General features: G+C 33.8%; 2 protein-coding genes across 2 annotated transcripts; one reads left to right on the forward strand and one right to left on the reverse strand.

Moving 5' to 3' along the window:
- Positions 1-8,179: 8,179 nt before the first annotated feature.
- On the forward strand, positions 8,180-13,215 carry LOC126694774 (organic cation/carnitine transporter 4). Its single transcript, XM_050391269.1, has 2 exons — positions 8,180-8,884; positions 11,957-13,215. The coding sequence occupies exons 1-2, from the start codon at positions 8,461-8,463 to the stop codon at positions 13,132-13,134; spliced, it is 1,602 nt and encodes a 533-aa protein (XP_050247226.1). The 5' UTR covers positions 8,180-8,460; the 3' UTR covers positions 13,135-13,215.
- Positions 13,216-17,964: 4,749 nt separating this feature from the next.
- LOC126694775 (uncharacterized) lies at positions 17,965-19,531 on the reverse strand. Its single transcript, XM_050391270.1, has 2 exons — positions 19,026-19,531; positions 17,965-18,422 (listed from the first exon to the last, which is right to left on the reverse strand). Exons 1-2 carry the CDS (start codon positions 19,373-19,375, stop codon positions 18,365-18,367), a joined length of 408 nt encoding a protein of 135 aa, XP_050247227.1. The 5' UTR covers positions 19,376-19,531; the 3' UTR covers positions 17,965-18,364.
- Positions 19,532-21,028: the final 1,497 nt, after the last annotated feature.

The raw sequence follows: 21,028 nt of genomic DNA on the forward strand, positions 1-21,028 counted from the left end.
TGTAATTATTTGAAAAGTTTTCTTGTTGAATACAATAGACCTTGAATTTCATTATGCTATTATATTTCAATACATATGTGAAGTATAGACATATTTAAATCAATAGTTAAACTATGCAACTTTTTTGTTTGATGAATAAGAATAATGTATTAAGAAACATGGGGAAGGGACCTAACTTTTTTGTTTGATTTATTTTTATGTTTGTTGTATTTAGAAAAATAGAGCCTAAGTTATTTCTTGTTGACAATTTGGAATTTGAAACTTTTCATTGTCTTATTTGTCTGTCACTTGGAAATCAATATCATATTGTTCCATCTAGGTGAATGGATGTGGCAGGTACATTGAAGCTATAAGGTGCAATCTGTTGCCTGAGCTTGACAGTGCAGAAGGGTCGGCTTTCTCATAACAGCATGACAATAAACAGAGTTCAAGGAAACAATAAGGAGCTATATGGCTTCTTTATTAATTGATGATTGATAGTATTAGGGAAAGAAATAAGCAAAGTTGTAACTAAAAAGATTACATGTATAAATATAACATTAGGCTACTGATTGTTGAACTAATACACCATGTTCCAAACCATAGCATTACAACACTTCTTTGTGACATGCTACAAACTAAAATTGCCTATATTCTTAGTTCATTAGCCTTATCATATCAGGACAACTAGTTGGGTTTATCACAGCTGGCCTCACATGTTGGCTTGCTGGGAGTATCTCAGTAAACTCAGTCCTACTTCCAGAATTTGCTGTAATGCCATATGCATTGTCATTGATTATGAACAATATACTTCTTCCCTTGTAATCAAATCTGTTGGGATGGACCATGATAAATTTAGTGTGATGTAGTTTGTAATTTTCTTCTGTTTATTTTCAAATGCATGCTAATTATGTAATCACATGAAAGAGTTGTAAAATACTATAATCTATCCTGGACAGATACTTCCTACCCTTTACCACGTTGAAGTTATACATGGTTGTAATTAGAAGAATAAAGAATATTTTAATATAAAATTGAATTGAAATTTTCAAAATCTCACTTGATCAAGATTTAAATTTTCTCTAGCAAAATTTAGTTTTGTTCAAGCGATTTAAGTTCCACTCCAGCAAAGGACAAGCAAACTTTCTGTAAAGACCTTGTTGAAAATTTTTTTCTATTATTGAAGAATTTACTTGAGTAAGAAGGGTCATTCACTCAAGAAACAATTCTTTAAAAAAAATAAAAAAAAAAATATATATATATATATAAAAAAACATGTTTACTAGAAAATTTTGTAGAACAACAAGAGAGCATTGGCAACATTTTAGAGTGTTTGTTTCAATATAAGTGGCCTTTCAAATGTGTATTTTCTTTGGCAATGAAGGTATAAGTCACCTTTTAAATGTGTTTTTTTTATTATTATTATTACAACTCTTCGTTCCTTATAAATAAAAAACCATATTTAGGGGAGGGTCAAATTTTTCTCTCCATATAATGAAATTCACAAAATTCCCCAATTTTCTTATTTGTAGAATCTTGATTAGCTGTATTTAGGAGATGGTTTGCGTACAAACCCATTAGCAAACTTATTTGAGTGGTCACAGTTATGAACATTCACATAATCCGAATATCTTCATCTGTGGGTGGTGTGACCCTTAAGGCGGTCATGGCGCAACTTGAGCACATGGATGCTTGCCTTAACACACTCAATGATGAGTTATGTCAGGTCAACACCCTTGTCGGCCGTATTGCTCGACAACAGGCTCGCCTTGGTGGCTTCATGGCGTCTCCCTCTTCTTCTCCAGAGACATCTGAGGACGAGGACGATGATGGTGACTCCAACGACGATGATGATGATAAAGATGAGGATGCTAGCTCTTCTGATGACAATGAGATGATGGCTTGAGTTACTTGCCCTTTGTCATTCATGACAAAAAGGGGAAGTAATTTTGGGTATGAGAGTAGTCATGTTCTTAGGAGGAGAGTTAGTATAGGAGATAGATATTTTTGTTAGGAGGAGTGTTTTCTTTTATGAGGGATGTATTGAGGACTTATTGTATCTTTTCTTTTCTTTACTTTTCAGATAAATTGTTCTTACATTGTAATAGCAAACCTTGTACTCAGTTTTTATGTTTATATATATTGAGGTTATTATTACAGTTTCACCTATCTCTTCATGTACTGTTTATTTTCTCTCCTTATGCACATGCTTCTTATATATTGTATACAATCTTTTATTTCTGTTTCACACTAAGATGCCGTAATGAGTTTTGTTTAAAGTATTTCAGAAATACAGGTTGTCAAAATCTTTCTTGCCATGAACTCTCTTCTTGCAAAATTTTTCAAGAGTTTGTGTTAGGATAGATTTTATTGTATTCAACAAATGAGTATGAGTTGAGTGATTTATGACTTTTCTCATATGTTCATTTGTTTGCTGTGGTTTTGTCATGAATTGCCAAAGGGGAAGATTGTTAGGACATATGTGAATCATGTTAGGAACATATGTCAATGTAGAATTGGCTAATCCTTTGACAAAACGCACTTTACTTGTAATTTGGTAGATCTAGGATGTGTTTAATACTTCAAGGAACAAGACTTCAAGTCCAAGTGTTAAAGCCATGCAAGTCTGTCCAAGAAACAAGTGAAGAAGTGCTAGATTTTAAAGCTCGACAAATAGCATCTATTGAGGCTTAAAAGGCAGTTTTTGTCCGATGCTCGACAACTGCTCGATAGATAACCTATCTATCAAGATTTAAGAAAATCAGATTTTCAGTTTTGATTTCACTTTAATCCATGTACACTTGTTTAGGCTTTCTTTTCTCACAACCCTAAACATATATAAGGATTATTTTAAGGGCTATCACAGCTGATGCAAGTGAGTGTAGTTTGATGCAAAGGTTTTTCACAAGCATATTGTGACCGAAGACAATTTGCCCTAGTTTATCTTTCTCTTCAGGTAGTTGCTGCGTTTGTACGCCGTAGGGTTTTGTAACCAAGGAGTTTTGTGATCTTCATCGTGTTGATGAGCTGAAGAACTTTGTAGCCAACATCCTTCTCAAGTTGGTGGTTAGTCACATACTTAAATCCATGCATCGATTGGTTAGTCACGTACTGGGACCATGCGTTGAAAAGAAGAGATTGTCATTACAGAATAAGTCCAATTGGGTATTGGGGTAAGGGTTCAACTGTAGGTTGATATAAAGTACTGGGATTCCTTTACTTGTAACCGCTTGTTGTAATAACAATGGATTCTCGGGAGTGATGACCTTAAAATCACCCGATGGGATTTTTACCTTGGAGGTTTTTCCCATTCGTAAACAAATCACCGTGTCAATTTTATTTTCAACTGCATATTAACTTAGTTTGTGATTTGTTTGTGCTACCATGTGTATTGCATGTTAATTAACTTAATTAATTCACTTGGCTAATTAATTGGTTAATTTATCACAAGGGGTCAATACATTCTTAGCCTATCATATATAAACTAATAATATAAAATCAAATAATTTCCATCTAAAAAAATACATAAACTAAAAATATAAAAATCATTCTCAATATTTACTTGGCATCTAAACATAAATCAAGAATCCTAATTGACAAATCCCCAAGGCCCAAAGTCAAATCCCTACAAAACCCAATTGATCTAACACTATCATGATACCACTACACTATCTATTGCGGCGTTTTTAAAGCACTGTAATATCTCGTCCTTTAAAAAAAAAAAAAGGTCCTCAATTTTAGACCTATTGCGGTGCTTCCAAACCACTGTAATAGGTTTTTATTTTCCAAATACCTACTGCGGCATTTTAGAACCACCGTAATAGCTCTTTTAAAAAAAAAAAAAATTTATTTTCCTCAATTTTGGACCTATAATTTGTGGCGCTTTTGAACTGCTATAATAGGTCTTTATAACCCAATTACCTATTGCAGTGTTTTTGAAGCGCCATAATAGGCCCTGTTTTAAAAAATATAAATTAAACAAAAAAAAGACCAAGATAGGCGTTTTCAAACATCCTCAATAGATACATCCAACTAAAGCGCCGCTTTAGGTGACATATAGCAGCGGTTTTAGGAAACTTCACGAAAAAAACGTTGGGATAGATCTAAATCTCATATCCTAAACACCCAACAGGGGCAGAGCCAGGAGGGGTCGAGAGGGGGCAATCACCCCTCATGGCCCACCCAAAAAATACCTTAAATTATTAAATGCCCCTGCCTATTTTTTGTTTTTAGGTTTTTTAAATGCCACTTTGTATCTTTAACCTTGAAATAGAGCATAATTTCTAAATGAACTATTGAGGAATCTTAAGTCCTTCACTAGCATGTTTTGCACTAAAATTTTTTTAGTTTGTCCCTACCATATTATAATTTGAACATTTTATGGAAACACATTAACCAAAATAATGGAAATTCACATATATTGCACTCAGTATCTATCTAACTACTAATAGTTGCATTCATAACTTGAGTTTTGGCTAAAAAAAAAAAAAAATAGATCATTCATGTTAGAAATATCTCAAATACAATATTATGAATAAGCTTTTTTTGTTTGTAGTTTTTTTTTTTTTTTTGTATAATTACATTAAATATCACTTAGTATTTAAATGAATAGCTTTTAATTTTTCAAATTATTCTCAAATATTATATATTCACATAAAAATTTGTGTAAGTGCGTATATCATATATACCCCCCCCCCCTCTCAACTCAAATCCTAACTCTACCATTAACACCCAACCACCCAATAGATTTGAACTCAAAACATCTCGTTCCAAATCCTCATGGATTGGTGTCAAAAATCAAAATCCAATACGCTTAAACCCAAACAAACCCCAAACCACCTTCACAACCAACCTATCTCTCGGTTCTCAACAAGAAACCCCGTTGCACTGCTACAAACACTATCTTGCGTATGTGGTGAAAATTCTCGTGCACAATGCTTCCCTCTCATGATCTTGAAGGTCTTGAAGCGAGCGAAACCACAAGGTCCACAACTAAAGGTCTTGGGGCAAGTGTCTATGATCATGTTGGTCCTCAACTTTGATTTGAAGCTTCATGATGTCATCACAAGCAAGTGCACCGAATAGACTCGTGCTTATCGTCAAATATGATTAAAAAAAAACTAAAGAATAAAAATGAAGACTTGGTGGCAAACGGAATGAAGGATTCTCAGTTGTACAATGATCACATCAGTGGCGGCTTTGAAGATTCATGATGTCATCACAAGCAAGTGCACTGAATAGACTCGTGCTTATCGTCAAATATGATTAAAAACAAAACTAAAGATGTAGACTTGGCAAGCGGAATGAAGGATCACCAGTTGTACAATGATCACGGCTCCAAGATATATTTTGAGAGTAGTCAATAACAAAATGCATTTTGAGTAAAAATAAAGTGAATCTCGCTGTCTATGTGATTTCTTTATTACAAAAAATTTTGTTGTATGTACTAGCAAGGGAATAAAAAATGAGAAGTACTACATTTACAACATTTTTATAATACTTTTTTAACAAATTTTAGGTTATAAGTTATTATTAGTTCTAATTTAAATTCATTACTGAAATTACTTTTTTTCTCATCAATAACAGTGAGTAACAGTCTGCCACTTAGACTTTATTAATTATGAGCACATTATGAACATAGTGTTTTTCGTATAAGATAAACTATAAATTCATTGCATATTATTTATTAATACAATGAATATACTAATTATTGTTGCTAAGATTAAATATTGGAAATCATCTATTGTTTTTAAATACAATCAACATATGAATTATTATTGTTAATTGAATTCCAAGTGAGATCTCAATACAATAAACTTTTATGTATTAGTCTGTTTCAAATTTTTTAAGATCTAAATGATTTTTTTTTAAGATTTAAGATGAACAAATTAATCCTTTTGTTTTTAGGCTTACTATATTTTCCCCATATTTTAGATCAAATTGGTTTGTTAATGGTTTTTTTATTTTATTTTATTTTTTGTGTTTAAAAAGACCAAGATATTGTCAAGATGATCATATTCAAATTCATTTTAGCTAGGCTTAAAACTTAGGTCTAGGCAGTCCAAAATTTATTTTTGGAGGGTCAAATAAAAAAATTATATATAAATTTTTTTTTTTTTTTTTTGGCCTAGCTCAGGGGGTTCAAATGAACCCCCTGGACTATACCTAGAGCCGCCCATGGATCGCACTCATTTGATTTCTCTAGACCTATGCCGAACAGAGAGAGAATAAAAAGACAAAAGAATAAAAAATACTGTATAAATTTAATGATATAAATTAATAAATAAAAAATATGTCAGGGTTGTTTAGGTGTATTGAGAGATAAAAAGGGCAGTTTAGCAAAAAGCAAAAATCTTGATATTTTAAGCTAACACAACATAGTTTTGAACAGAAAAAACTATGACATTTTAAACTAAGTATGTGTTTGGATAGGACTTATTATGCGTCTACGTTTTCTATTTCACATTTCCTTAATCTTTTTTCTTTTTTCTTTTTTTTTTTTAGCACATGAACAGTAAAATCACATGGATTTACTATACATGAGACAATTATCACTGTTCACGCATGTAGCAGCACTGTTCATGCATTTAAAAATATTAAAAATGGGTCCTACGGTACTATTCACACATTTAAAAATTATTTTGCTATAATGTTTTCAGTTTTCAGTTTCAGCAAAAATAAGTTGTATCTAAACGGACCCTAATAACCATTTCAATTATAGATGGAAGAGCTTTTTCTCAAATGAGATATAAGTTAAGAGCATTCACATTAATTTGTCTAAAAATTTATCTATATTCTAATATAAAAAATTACTTTTTCTATTCCACACAACAACTTTTCAAAAACACCTATATCAGATTATCAACTTTTATTACTATCTGTATATATGAGTAAATAAGTATTAAAAAATGGAATGTGAATAGTAATCGTGTATATTTACATAGTTACTGTAACAATAATGTAAATTTACACACTTTTAAATTGACTGATGTGGGTGATTTTTAGGCTTAAATATGCAAAATTAACACTTATCCTATTTTACACACACTAATGGAAGTGGTCAAGGGTATGAATCTAAAACTTAAAACTTTGGAAGACAAATTTAAAATAATTCAAACTTTAATTATATAAATTACAATTAAGCCGGTTAATAAATGGAGACTAGAGAGCAAGACCACCACATCATTCGGGCGAGTCAATACATCCTAAGCCTGGCTTAGAAAAGCAGGCAGAGATCGAGCATGGGTTCTAGCTGCGGGTAGATTACCATCTAAGAAAATGGATTGCATGATTGAGAGATTTTTATTTTATTTTTATTTTTGTTAAAGTGCAGATTACATAGCTCAAGTTTGAGAATCTTTAGATTTTACATCTAAAGTTTCAAAATTTGGATTTATCTTGTGAAGTATATTCTGTTTGCATCCATAATTCCTCCATCCATATTTCTCATTAAGAACCACATAAATTTGCTACTCGTGATTAGTTCTTCTAAAGACATTTTCGTAACCTAAAAAAACTTTAAATTATTAAAATTATTAATTATTTAAAAAAAAAATCAGACTACAAAAAGGACTTGACATAGTGAAAGTAACGTGATATCATTATATTGGATAAACTAAAAACTTGTGCCAGGTTTATGTAGTAGCACTTAATATAAAAATAAAATAAAATAAAAACATGAACATAAAGACTATTGATATAAAAATATATATATAACTTCAGTGAATAAAATTTAAATTTTAAAATTATAGGGTGTAGGCCTATTTGGTAAAGAAGTTTAAGTAATATTATTTGGATGTTTTTATTATATGTACGGATGAAAAAGTATGTGATAATATATGTAATGTTATTTAAAATACTCAAAAATGTGTTTGAACTTACCAACCAAACACCCTCCTTACAATTTCAAAACATAAGTTTTGAGGGATGTAGTTTACGCTATACCTTTTTATTTTTAATTGAAATGATAGGGCATGCTTGAGAGATAAAAGGTTTAAAAGTGGTTACTTACCACCAGTAACCAAAAAAATAATAATAATAAATAAAAATGGGATAAAGCTAGGTTTTTTTTTTTTTTTTTTTTGAGAAATGGATAAAGCTAGTTTGAAACAACGTGTGGCAAAGTGTCAAAAGTCCAGGAGAAAATATAGTAGAGCCAGTATAAAATACCTAAGAAGATGATGACAAATTCATCAAAAAAAGAAGATGATGACAAGAGTCCCACCAACGTGGAAACACAATTTACTTTAGAAATTCCAAGTCTCAATGTAGCCTCCCAAAACCAATAGATTCCAAGAACATTCCTCTTTCACCTTTAACCTTTAAACCATGCCAATCAACGTCTAATCTAATCTTGCCCCAAATCCAACGGCTCTAATACTGTAATACCTCCACGTGTCCAATCTAAATTCAATAAGCCACCACCACCACAAGTGTATATATATTAATAGTCCGAAGAAACAACAAAGTACCACAGTAGAAATGGCGGACACGACAGCCTCATCTGATCCCAGGGACGTGAACTCGGAGCTCCGATCGCCACTTCTGGAGCCGGGTAAGAAATCATCAGAACCCGAGAAGCTCTGCATCGACGAGATGCTCCGGATGTATTGCGGCGAGTTTGGGTGGTGGCAATTGAAGCACTTCGTGTTGACGAGCCTCGCTTGGGCTCTGGAGGCTTTCCACACCATGGTCATGATCTTTGCGGACCGTGAACCCGGTTGGAGCTGCGTTTCTGGGTCGGGTTGCGATGCCACGGCAAAGACCGTTTGTGGGTTCGAACCGGGCTCGTGGGAGTGGACCGGCGGCTCGTCTAGCTCGACTATTTCGGAGTGGGGTTTGGTTTGTGGATACAAGTATAGAGTTGGGCTCGCCCAAGCCTTCTTTTTTGGCGGCTGCATGATAGGTCAGTTTTTTCCACTTCTCTCTTATTTTGTTAATATTAATCACTGCTTTAAAATTTTAAAGAATAATACAATGGTTTTTCAAACAAGTTGCAGTAACAAGTGTGAGTGTTAAAGAATAAAACAGTATTAGTTGTGAGCCACGTGAAAATATGTCCAGCCACTTAGATTTTTGTGGGTAGGGTTCTTTTATTTTTATTTTTTTATAGTTTGTGAATGGGTTTAATTGCAGAGGAAAAAGTTCCGTTTTTGACCAGCAAGTGTGATAACGATTGATTGTGTGTGTTTTTGTTTTGTGACATGTTAAGTGCATGCTAGATGGGATTTGATTTAGATGCATGAACAGTATATTATAATAGTTGTGTTTTGTGTGTATTATTAATAAATGGCTAACTAGAGGAAAAAGATAATATAAAGAAAGAAATGGGAAAAGGGTATAGATTGTCTTGTTCTGCATAATTAAGTGAGTTCACGTTCTTGCACACGCATATCAATGCGGAAATGGAATCTATGGCCTTTTATTGTTGTTTTTAACTTAGTATAGTTAGTCAGAACATGCGGCTAAGGTTTTAATGTTTTTTTATGCTGCTAATTGAGTGGTACCAAGTTGAGTTACGAATAATCACCATCACCAGTTGGCAGTTTTTTTTTTTTTTTTTAATGGAAAATTAGTTGGCAAATTATTTTGCCTTTTGGGAATTTATAAGAGATAATGAGGTTTGGTTTCATTTATGGAATTCAGATCGTATTCACTATCAAGAAGAAAAAGGTGTTTGGTGCACATAAAGTATTGTAACTACCTTATCATCAGATGTGTTTAGTGCTAGCTATTTGTTAGAATAAAGCTTTGGTTAATGATTTCATACATATGAAATTTCAAAGAATTGCTTAATCAATAGCAATAATGATGATAAAAACAAAAGCAACTAAAATACAAAGTCAAAAGATATGGTAGGACAGACGCGTATTTTAGGAGATCAAGGAAAGTGATACGCATGACTGAAGAGGGCGGGGGGGAAAGATCCTGTTCTTTTGGATAAAGCTAGAACTTATAGAAAAATATTTATTGAATTTGTTGTCGGTATGCCTATAGTCTTAGCATCTGTCCCTTTACCTAAAGAATATTGAATAAGAAATGACCTCTAGACGGTAGATAGCTCGTGTTCTGCTACACAAAAGACATAGTAATAATACCTTATATTATAATCAATGTGGTTTGAATTTCCATAGTTGTGGATAAGGAGTAAGGCTTTTTGTATCTGGTAGATAATTTTGCAGAGTGTGGCTATTGACAAACCTCCAGGAACTGTATTCTTGCCTGTTTGCATTTATATTTCTCGGAGCCTCTATCCTATTACCTTAACTTTCCCTATAAATTTCATTGTCAAAATTTCAACACCAGGCATGAATATTTGCAGGAATTTATGTCCATTATTTGTAGTTTCATGTTCTTTAATCTTGTATACTATATGTTATTTGAAGGGTGAGGCTTAAGTCCAGTGCATGTAATGTACTGAACCCGTTAAAGATAATGACATATATTCAAAAGTGGACATGTATTATAATCTTAACTTGTGCAATTAGACACTATACCCAAACCTCACCCTTATTTGAATGTCAAAAAAGGTGGTGACAACCACTACTGTGTTCCGCAGCATGGGCCAAAATGTGTTTGAGCCCCATGAAAATTTGCCTGTCTTTTCACATGTGAACTTTAAATATCACTTTTACCCAAAAAAAAAAAAAAAAAGAACTTAAAATATCACATGTGAAAAGCCCCCATGACTTTTTTATGTTGTCTTTTTAGCTTGAATAAGTCTTGTGCCACTTTATGTGGCACTAGGAGGACTCTTTTAGCTGTGCTCATTTCAAGGATAAAATGGTAGAAAGAACAAATGAGATAAATCACTTATGTTAAAGCGCATAAACAACGAATATGTGGATAAATGATCACTAAAGTCATTGTTATTGTTATTTTAATTGCTTATGCGCCTCCATACATTTTCTCTAGCTGAGACTGAAAGTAGCCTTGCTGTGATAGTTTATGCCTCCACCAGTATGGACTTTGTCTCTGCAGGTCGTTAGTCTCCAGCACTTTTCTGCTTTTCCTTTTGCCACTACTTTTCATCATATCCATACTGAAAGTAACTAAATAAATTTGATGATAACTTCTGTTCCAATTTAGGATAAAGCTTACCATTTGTTTGTGGCTTCATCTTAAAAGAGTGAGGCAATATAATTCCTTTTCAGCCAAGGAATGTGCCCACACTATATTGTTATTGGAATTTTGTAAAGAGGTTTTATCATGGATTTAAGTCTGGGACCAAATTTGAGTTGGACGTTCACAGGGCATCCCAACTTTTTGAATGAAATTGATCTATAAGTCCTTTTCAGCCATGAAAATATGCCCACACTATCTTGTTATTGAACTTTTGTACCGAGGTTTTATCTTGGATTTAAGTCTGGGACCAAATTTGAGTTGCACTTTTCGCGGGGCACCCCAACTATTTGAATGAAATTGAATTGCAGGATTTTTCACCAAGCATCAGACTTGGTCATATATATAAATTATTGGCTAGATTGTTGATATGGCTTTGTTTCCTACCAAAAAGAAAAAGTTGATAGATATTTGGGTTTGCTTCTCATCAAGAACATATGATGGTCCTCCATTTAAAAAGATTATTTGAACTTTTTGATTTTGCTTTATCAAATGCCTCACAAAACCACAAATTCTTTTAGCCCCTTTGTATTATGCTAGGACAATAATGACTCTTTGTGCAGGCTGGATCCAAAAAAATGCTAGCAATAGATCATATATGGGACATTAGGACATTGAATGAAACTCTTGCTATTGAAAAAAAAAAAAAAAAAAGGGCCCCCCACAAGATTCATAAAAGAAACTAACACGTATAGGTTCTTTGCATGTTTGTACGTATAAACATTCTTGTATGTGTATTAGGCATTAGCCCCCATCCACGAGTTAGAACCCAATTATTTGGCCCGATTATTGCTTGAATTTGTCTTAAGATAATTCAATTAAAATCATGGCTAACATATTTATATTCTATTTTCAGGTGCCGGAATATTTGGTCATCTCTCAGACTCCAAATTAGGAAGAAAAGGCTCCCTAACAGTAGTTTGTATCTTAAACGCTCTCTTTGGTTGCTTGACAGCATTTTCCCCAGACTACTGGACTTATGTCCTACTTCGCGTACTAACTGGTTTCAGCACAGGCGGTGTTGGCCTTTGTGCTTTCGTCCTTGCCACCGAACCTGTTGGCCCCACAAAGCGCGGCGTTGCTGGTATGTCCACATTCTACTTCTTCTCAACCGGAATTGCATTACTCTCTGGCATAGCCTATATTTTCCGGTCATGGCGTACCCTTTATATCGCTTCTTCCATTCCCTCCCTTCTCTTTCTTGTCATTGTCCTTCCTTTTATCTCTGAGTCTCCAAGATGGTACCTTGTTCGAGGAAAAGTAAAGGAAGCCATGACACTTATGCACAACATAGCTAAAACCAATGGAAAACACCTTCCTGATGGAGTTGTGTTGGCACTTGATGAAGAAACAAATAAAGATTCAAACTATGAACAGCCTTGCAAGGAGCAATTGGAAATTAAAGAAGCAATAAGTGGTTCTCTCATAGATGTTGTTCGATCACCAATCACTCGTACCCGTCTAGTTCTAGCTGTGGCCATTAACTTCTTGTGCTCGGTTGTATACTATGGTCTTAGCCTAAATGTTGTCAACCTTAAAACCAACCTTTACCTCAACGTGCTCCTTAATGCAGTGGCTGAAATGCCAGCTTTTACAATCACGGCAGTTTTGTTGGACAAGTTTGGCAGGAAGCCATTGGCAATAGGGACATTATGGTTTAGTGGATTTTTCTGCTTTTTGGGAAGCTTAATGACCAGTGTTGGAATATGGAAGATAGTGAGGATGGCCTGTGGGATTTTGGGAATTTTTGGGATGGCTGGGACTTACAACTTGTTGTTTATTTATACAGCTGAACTGTTTCCAACAGTGGTTAGAAATGCAGCACTAGGATGTGCAACACAGGCAGCGCAAATGGGAGCAATATTAGCACCATTTGTTGTGGTTTTGGGTGGTGGGTTGCCATTTGTAGTGTTTGGAGTGTGTGGGACTTTGGGAGGGATACTTGCCTTTTACCTGCCAGAGACATTACATAAGCCATTGTATGACACTATGGGAGGAATGGAGGATGGAGAAAGTGCTTGCAGAGTTGTGTGAAGATGTTCACCGTGTGTGTACTTTTTGCTTCTTTTTTTGTACTTCTACGTTCATCAGAATATGCATGTAAGCTTCTAATGATAGGTTTTTTGTGTGTGTGTGTGTAATATAGCGTGTTTCACATACCTAACTCTTGAAATGAAAGATGAAATATAAAAAAAAAAATTTGTAGAAAGATAAAGTAGATGTAGGAAAATTGTAGAGTGAAAGCATAAGAGAAAGAACACGAAGAGAATTACTAGTTTGGCTTGTGAGCCTACGATATTGTGTAAAGCCTTAGAGGTTACATTTTTACTTGATATTTCTATATATTTTTTGTGTTACAATGAATCCTAAACTGGTAGATATAAAGATTAGGGTATACATTAATGAAGGAGATGATGAGATACATTAATAAGAAAAGATATAGTATCTTTAACATTAACCATGAGTGTTGATAAGCATTCTACAGCAAAGTTCCTCTACTTGGAGAGGCAGGGCAGCAATTTAACGGCTATCACATGGTAACTGAAGCTGCAATCATGTCTTAATTATCCAACCAAAAATCAAAGAACAAACATGAGGCTAGTCTTTCACAAATCAGACATCCAGTCACCAATATAATATAAGCAAATGCAGGTGATGATTCAATACAATTCATGCAACCTTTTTTTTTTTTTTTGAGAAAGAAATTCATGCACATATTATAGGGGTACCCCATGAATGTTAGCATTGATTATAGGCAACCTTCTTTCAAGCATTCACTCCTATTAATTCTCAAGCCTAGTAAAAGCACTTGCTGCACTTCTTGCAATATATTTAGAACTTCAGAATATTTTTATAATGCAATGTAGTATTGGATACAGGCATCTTTTCAAAGCCTTGATTTTGCAAAAATATTTACAGAAAATAATTTAATCAGATTCCGAAAAACTATTAAAACGCATATTTATCAGCATCCACATAATTCTAATGAGAAATCTATCAAATGCAACTTGGGATTACCTTTTCATGCCCCCCAAAGCTGGTTCAGGCTAGCATTATGGTCCTGTTGATTCATGGTTCTAACTTCAACCATTTTTGCCATTTTACCAAAGAACATAGTTGATTTTTGGTGAATTTGAAAGAACCAGAATGAAGAATTGGTTAATGGAAGTTAGACCCCATGGCAAGGTTTACTGGTTTTCTTCTGAGCTGTACATGAAAGACAAAATTTGATAGGTTTAGATTATAAGTTGGTTTTATTTTCTGAGAGTCATATTCAACTTTTCCTTGGCACCCAAAAAAAAAAAAAAAAAATCACATTCGACTTTCTAAAACCTTACCCTTTTTCTCAGTACGACTATTTTTTTTTTAATCTAGTTCTTTCAAAACCAAATAAACTAATGATTTTGTAATTTTGTTTCTCAAAGAAAAAAAAAATATATATATATATATATATAAACTAATGATTTTAGGCTATCTCAAACGGAGACTAAAAATAAGGCAGTAAGCAACCAATTGCTAATTTGCTATAGGCTGAGAATGGCTTTGGACATGTTGCTTGCTGGACCAAGCACGATACTAATCCTGTTATTCTCTTGGGCTATTCTTAAAGTTAAACCTAATTCTGTGACAGACTGTGGTCCATTTTGTCCGATTTCAAGAATCACATGGCCTAACGTTGTGCACATTGCACTGAACCAAATTACCATAACCCGCCAAAAAACTTATAGTTCACTCTAGTATTTTCAATAGTAACGTTCAGGTTCAAATTCCTCACCTCTAACTCTCAAGAAGAGGAAAAAAAAAAAAAAAAACAACATCAACAACCACAACCCCTGCTCTGCGCTGCATAAGCCTGCCACTCATATGTGCAATTTCTTATCTGAAAAAAATGTAATAATAAACACGTGTTCAATCGAATCAGTGATCAATCCTACCACGGGTCAATGGAGAAAACACGAAACTATACCTTATCCCACTAGGACAACACCTAGTACAAACAATTTATAATTGTTTGGTGGTTCTGTTTTTTGGGGGAGTCTTATTCCACTTCCAATAGCTACTGCTGAGGGTGCAACAATTTACGTCATATGTGATTCAAAGTCACTTTATTTGAGCTGACCCAGCTGGGCTACACGGAAAAACACACTAATTTGTACTTTGTAATATGCAACACTAACTAGCATTATCCACTATAATATTCAACACAAAATCCAATCCCATTTGAGTTTTACAAGAGTTCACTTAATTTCTCAATTATCCTCAGTCCCCACAGTTAACGTACATTAGGAAGCAAAAGAATGCAGAAACTTGTCAATTGCTACAATGAAACTTTACCCCCCCCAGTACCCACTAGATTTGCCACAATAATTGAACTCTTCCAATTAGCAAACCACCACTAAAGACCACGATCATAGTCCTACATTATTATATGGGATACTATAAAAGATTTTCTTTTACTTTTCAATGCAAATTGGGTCCAATATAATATTCATGGGCTTATCGGATTTTATTTCGAGTCTCTTTTATTCTTTTTCTTTAAAAATTTCCAGTTACAAGATTCTTACTTTGTCACCCCCAACCTAATCAATTCTGACTCATCAAGTCATTGTCATTTATAAATGTTTTTACATTCTTAAAAGAAAAGGTAGATGATGGACCATTAGACAGCATGAAACATGGCCAGAAATCCTATCACCGGTCACTTGCGATTTTTGCATCAGCAATGCAATGTCATGAAGACCTTGTTCCATATGAATCAATCTTTGTATATACGCATTTTAGGCCCTATCTATCTGCAGTATTAGAATTTAGAATAATGAAGGAAAAACAAGACAAGACTATTTGGGTTTGTGGGAAAGAACCATGAGTGTGGTCAATGCAATTTTACCAAAGATTGTTTTGAGTTCAGACTTGTTCTTAGTTCTTTCACTTTCAAAAACTAGGATTTGTTGTTTTTGATAAGCTATATAATAAAATAAATCGTAATTAAACAGATGACTTGGTTAATTGTATATCGTTTAATTGGTTTATGAAGAATACTGCATAACTCGAAGTATGCCCGATTAATTAATAAAAGAGTGTAAAAAAATTAAATGAAACTGTGGGGGTCAAAAACATAAAAACCAAAGAACTAGTCTCACGTTTAAGATCAACACAACTAATTTCATAGGAATGAGAGGTAGAAATCTACAATGAGAAGATCAAAAAGATAGTTGGAGACAAATATCACTGAATTACGACTTTATATGAGTGGAAAAGCGTTTTCCCGAGGTACATACAAAAATTCTAAAGGAAAAATACAAGTAAAGACTCTTCTTACTTTCTCTCTCTTATTCTTCCCTCAATTTTTCTGGATCTACTCTCTTGTTGTTCTCCTCTTCTAGTTGTCCTGCTATTAGTTGAATTTAGGGGGATACTTCTCTCATGAGCACCTTCTTCTACCACTTCTTGATTATAAAGATAGACTTTTAGGGGTGTTTTCAATGTTCAGACCAGTCATTCAGCATTCAATGTGACTAACATTAGATAAGAAGAGTTCATTAATACAGAGGTGACTGTTACATTGGACTCTACTTTTTCTTTGACGTGTTTTCCAAGAAAGTAGGTGAAAAAGAGTGTTCTCAATTAAGCAAATAACCACTTCTCAATAGTGCTATGTTTTCTCGGGAAGATGGGTTTCTCGGATTACCTCAATAATGAGCCCAAATGACCTCTTCTCGACCAGGGGGTGGGGGCAATCATCTCATGCTGGCACATGGGCCAGACCCATTCCATGGGTAGGGCTTTGTGGAACATTTTGCACATGGGCTAGACCCATTCCATGGGTCGGGCTTTGTGGAACGTTTTCTTCATTTTAAGGTCTTCAGCACAAATTCAATCTACTCCCCCACATAAACATTTATTAAATTTCTTTAAAAATTTAGTGATGGGTCTGATGGCATTTCATCTAGAATAATTTTTTAAATTTAGTAATAGAGATTCATTTCAATAAAATTATCTTAATAATTTTAATTAATGAGTGTTGGAAAGAAAAACCATAAGCCAAGTTATGGTAGTAAAAGAACAATGAAAAGAAATAAAAAATTATTGTTAAGAAACTTGTTTTTGTTGTTGACATAATTTATAAATCTGAAATTTTAATATATTATATAAGAAAAAGAAAATGTAATTAGGGCAAAGCGGTATAGTACCTTAGGTCTCAATTAAACTTATCCATGTGGTCATTTAATCCACATTAGCACGGACGTATTAAAATCATTTTAACCCTAATTTTATTTTATTTTTCCTTTTCGGTCCAATTAAAAAAAAAAAAAAACCCTGCCATGTTAAGTTCTCAATTGGGAGGCGGCTTTGGAACCCTTTCATCGGAGGTGATAAAATTGACCTCTCCGCCAGTTACCCCTTCACCACCAAGCCACAAAATGGCCAGCCTCCGACGACCTTATGTCGACAAACTCTTTGGGTTTGTGCACAACAAAGATCTGACTCCAGCAAAGAGAACGACGCCAAAATGAGATTCACAAGGAATGGCAATTTTGAGACCACAGGTGACCATCTTTGGCTATGGGAGTATTATTTCTAGTGAAGGGAAAATTCCACCATTTGATTTGTTTTGTTACTGGACACCGATTGAAATGGTTGGTGTTGTTGTAGAACAAATTACTAGTGGTGGTCTTTAAATTACTTCGAAGGGGATTTCTTACTAATAGAAGATCTTACAGCCTACTAATTATGCTCTAAATGTCTCAGTTTACATATATTGGGAGATGTTAATCAATTGAGGTACAAAGATTTTGACTGATAAAGAAAATCCTACAAGCCTGAACATCAAATCCATACTAAAAAATAGATAGTAAGAGCACATATAAAAAATCATTTGCCATATATATACATGATAAAATTGATCTATGGCTAACATGAGTATTCAAAAGCCTTCGAACACCTAACTATTAACAGTATGTATAATCCCATAAGATCTCAAAAAATCTTAAGAACCATCGAATCAATCCCTTAAGGTTGATAAGTTTTATTTAAATATAACACATTCTTTCACTAATAATTATTCGCATAAAAATTGCTATCATATAAATGTATTTCTGTTGAAGACTACCGCATTTTATAAAATGCAAAAACTGGTTTAAAGCACTACTATTAAATAATAATAGCATTTATTTCCAGAATTTGCACTTGGATTCATAAAATACGATTAACTTATGTACACTCCCGTATAACGAGAAAGCTCAGGTGAACGCCATCAGAAGATTCAGAACATGAATGGTGCCGGAGTAAATGTTGGAATAATCGTCGGCATGTGACTTCTCCTGAAAATTTTTCCACCAAAAAATTATATCCAATTTAACCAATCATCACCAACCATGTCTAAGATTTTAGTATTTAAAAATCGCAATTTCAAAAATTCTTTTTCAATAAGGCATGAGTTCTCTTTATCCAGATTGTAATATTTATATATATATATATATATAAACTCCAATCCATAAAAATTAATGATCAATAAAATATAACTAAATCTTGTTTATAATTAGTAAATTACAATTAATCCAACCGGTAAAATCTCTCATAGTTGAATAAGAAAAGACAATTAGGATTTGAGATTATACCATCTGTATTAATAAGTTATAACAACAAAACTTTAACCCTAAAATTGGGTGTCTTTGACCTTTTATCCTATTAAAAAAATATTGTTTGTAATTATCCACACCTATTATATATATAATTTTTTTTATTAAGTCAAGATATTTGTTTGTTTATATAATAAAATCACGAAAATTTCAAAAAAAAAAAATTAATTAAAAAAATAGAATTAAAGTTAAAGCCAAACTCTTTTAAAACATTTTTACAATGATACATCATCGTCCACTGTTTATTGTAAAATAGTTTGTAAGTCGTGAAGTTTGGAAACATACTCGTAGTCATCGCTATAGCTACGAACGAGAACACGGGCTCGAGACTGAGCAGTACTGGTCTTCCTCTTGGAGTTGGCGACCCTTTCAGAACTCGCCCTCTTCTCCTCCTCCTCTTCCTTTTTCTTCTTCTTTTCTATCATCACCATGTCCTCCGATATCGCGCTAAGACTCGGCTTCCAGTCCGCCTCACCCGCCGAGGCTCGCCGCACCCTCCTCCGCCTCGGAGCCGGAAACAGCGGCGCCAGCCTCGTAGTCTCCCCTTCCTCCTCCTCCTCCTGCTGCTCCTCCTCAACCTCACTTTTCACCACCCTGTCAGGGCGCATGACCCCCCAACACAATAGAAACTTCATCCGTATATGAGAGACACTAAAACACTATGATGTTATTTGTTGTTGTTGTTGTTGTTGTTGAAATCTGGGCTTAGGGTTGCGAGTAATCACGAATACTGCCATCCTGTGTAGCTTTCCTTCTCATTTCTAATTTCTTTCTTTCTTTCTGTTGAGACATGGAAGAGAGAGTAATAGTATTCCAGTTTTTATAGAGGCGAATAACTAATTCGATGTGTGTCAGTGTGTGGTGGATTTTGTCTCTATCTATAACGGTATAAGATCGCCCATGCTTTTCTCATTTATTACCAAAATGTCCCACTACGCCCAACTCAATTCAAATCATGGGCTGCTATTTCCGTAGGTACTCCAACTTTTTTTTTTCTTTTGACTTAAAAGTAATTTTCAAAAGGTAATGCTGTTTTTGCAAACTGTTTATAACATTATTCGTTACAAAAATTTCGTAATAAGTCCTACGTAGTCAGTCGTGGGCCAGATTAAGATTTGTTGTAAATTTGTTAAATATGTAACATTATTCTTCACAAATAAGTTGAATTTATATTTATAGAAACTCTTTTTATAGGTAAATGTAACTCACATCACAAGTTCATGGTATGAAACACCTCATCGTTCAGTCAAAAAAAAACACCTCATCGTTTAATATTTATCCTTTTTTACGCAAAGAGTGGATATAGTGAGAAATTATTTTTCATTTATTGGTCATAACTCAGTAGTAGAACTAAACCAAACTATAATTTTGGTAAATGTACCTTTGTCACGGTTTCTACTTAATTGAATCAATTTTATCCTTCAAATTTTACTCCTTTGATTATTAATTTTGTCAATTTTGTTTCTCAACTTTAAAATCAAGTTAGTTTTATCCATAAAAGATGACTTGATTAAGGATTAGATTAACTTGATTTTAGAAGTTAAGTATGCGCTTGGTATCAGCTTATTTATCTTTTTGTTAAAAGTGTGCCAAAGTATAATTGTACTTTGAAAAAATGAAAAAAAACGAGGTTTTAAAAAGTTGTACATAAAAACTAAAAACTAAAAGCTAAAAGAATTTGAAGTCAAACGGACACTAAGAGACGAAACGTGCATGATTTATGTATATAGAAGAAATTGAAATTATCCCCTTTATTGAAGGATCAAAATGTAGTTCAACAAAAATTTTAATTTTAGATATTTATTAAAATGAAAAATGAGAGCATTATTTATTACTTTACAAGCCTGCTCGAGTGAGACCACGATGAGAGCATTATTGCATCGTGGTCTCACTCGAGCAGGCTTGTACCCTAAAGAAAAATTTTCTTGTAAAGCATTTGCAAACTCTTGTGTGAGAAATATTATCTTAAAGCTTGCAACTTCATTTGTGTCTCTAATTCAATAAAGTTTTCTTGTTTCTTTCCATGTCACCCCATGAATTGCAATATTAACAAATCCCATAACTAATTCCATGGAGAGGATTTCACCCACCACCTCTTAGAGCACTGTCATCAGGTGTGCCAAATGCCAAATATTTGGCATTTGGCACACCAAACACCAAAAACTATCCCTCATCAGCTCTTCCAAATCTCAAAAAATTTGAGACATAGCTACAGTACTGTCTCAAATATGAGACGGTACAGACAACCATGCCAAAACACTATTTGGCTTATTTAATTTGTTTTTTCT

The sequence above is a fragment of the Quercus robur genome, chromosome 8, assembly GCF_932294415.1.
Source record: "Quercus robur chromosome 8, dhQueRobu3.1, whole genome shotgun sequence".
In the NCBI taxonomy this organism is placed as follows: Eukaryota; Viridiplantae; Streptophyta; class Magnoliopsida; order Fagales; family Fagaceae; genus Quercus; species Quercus robur.

What these genes read in the sequence shown, in the direction of transcription:
- LOC126694774 (XM_050391269.1), top strand. Translation starts at nt 8,461, where the DNA reads ATGGCGGACACGACAGCCTCATCTGATCCCAGGGACGTGAACTCGGAG. An exon ending in TTTTGGCGGCTGCATGATAG is followed by an intron (nt 8,885 to 11,956) that starts GTCAGTTTTTTC and finishes TTCTATTTTCAG; the next exon opens with GTGCCGGAATATTTGGTCAT.
- LOC126694775 (XM_050391270.1), bottom strand. Translation starts at nt 19,375, where the DNA reads ATGAAGTTTCTATTGTGTTGGGGGGTCATGCGCCCTGACAGGGTGGTG. An exon ending in AGCTATAGCGATGACTACGA is followed by an intron (nt 18,423 to 19,025) that starts GTATGTTTCCAA and finishes AAAAATTTTCAG; the next exon opens with GAGAAGTCACATGCCGACGA.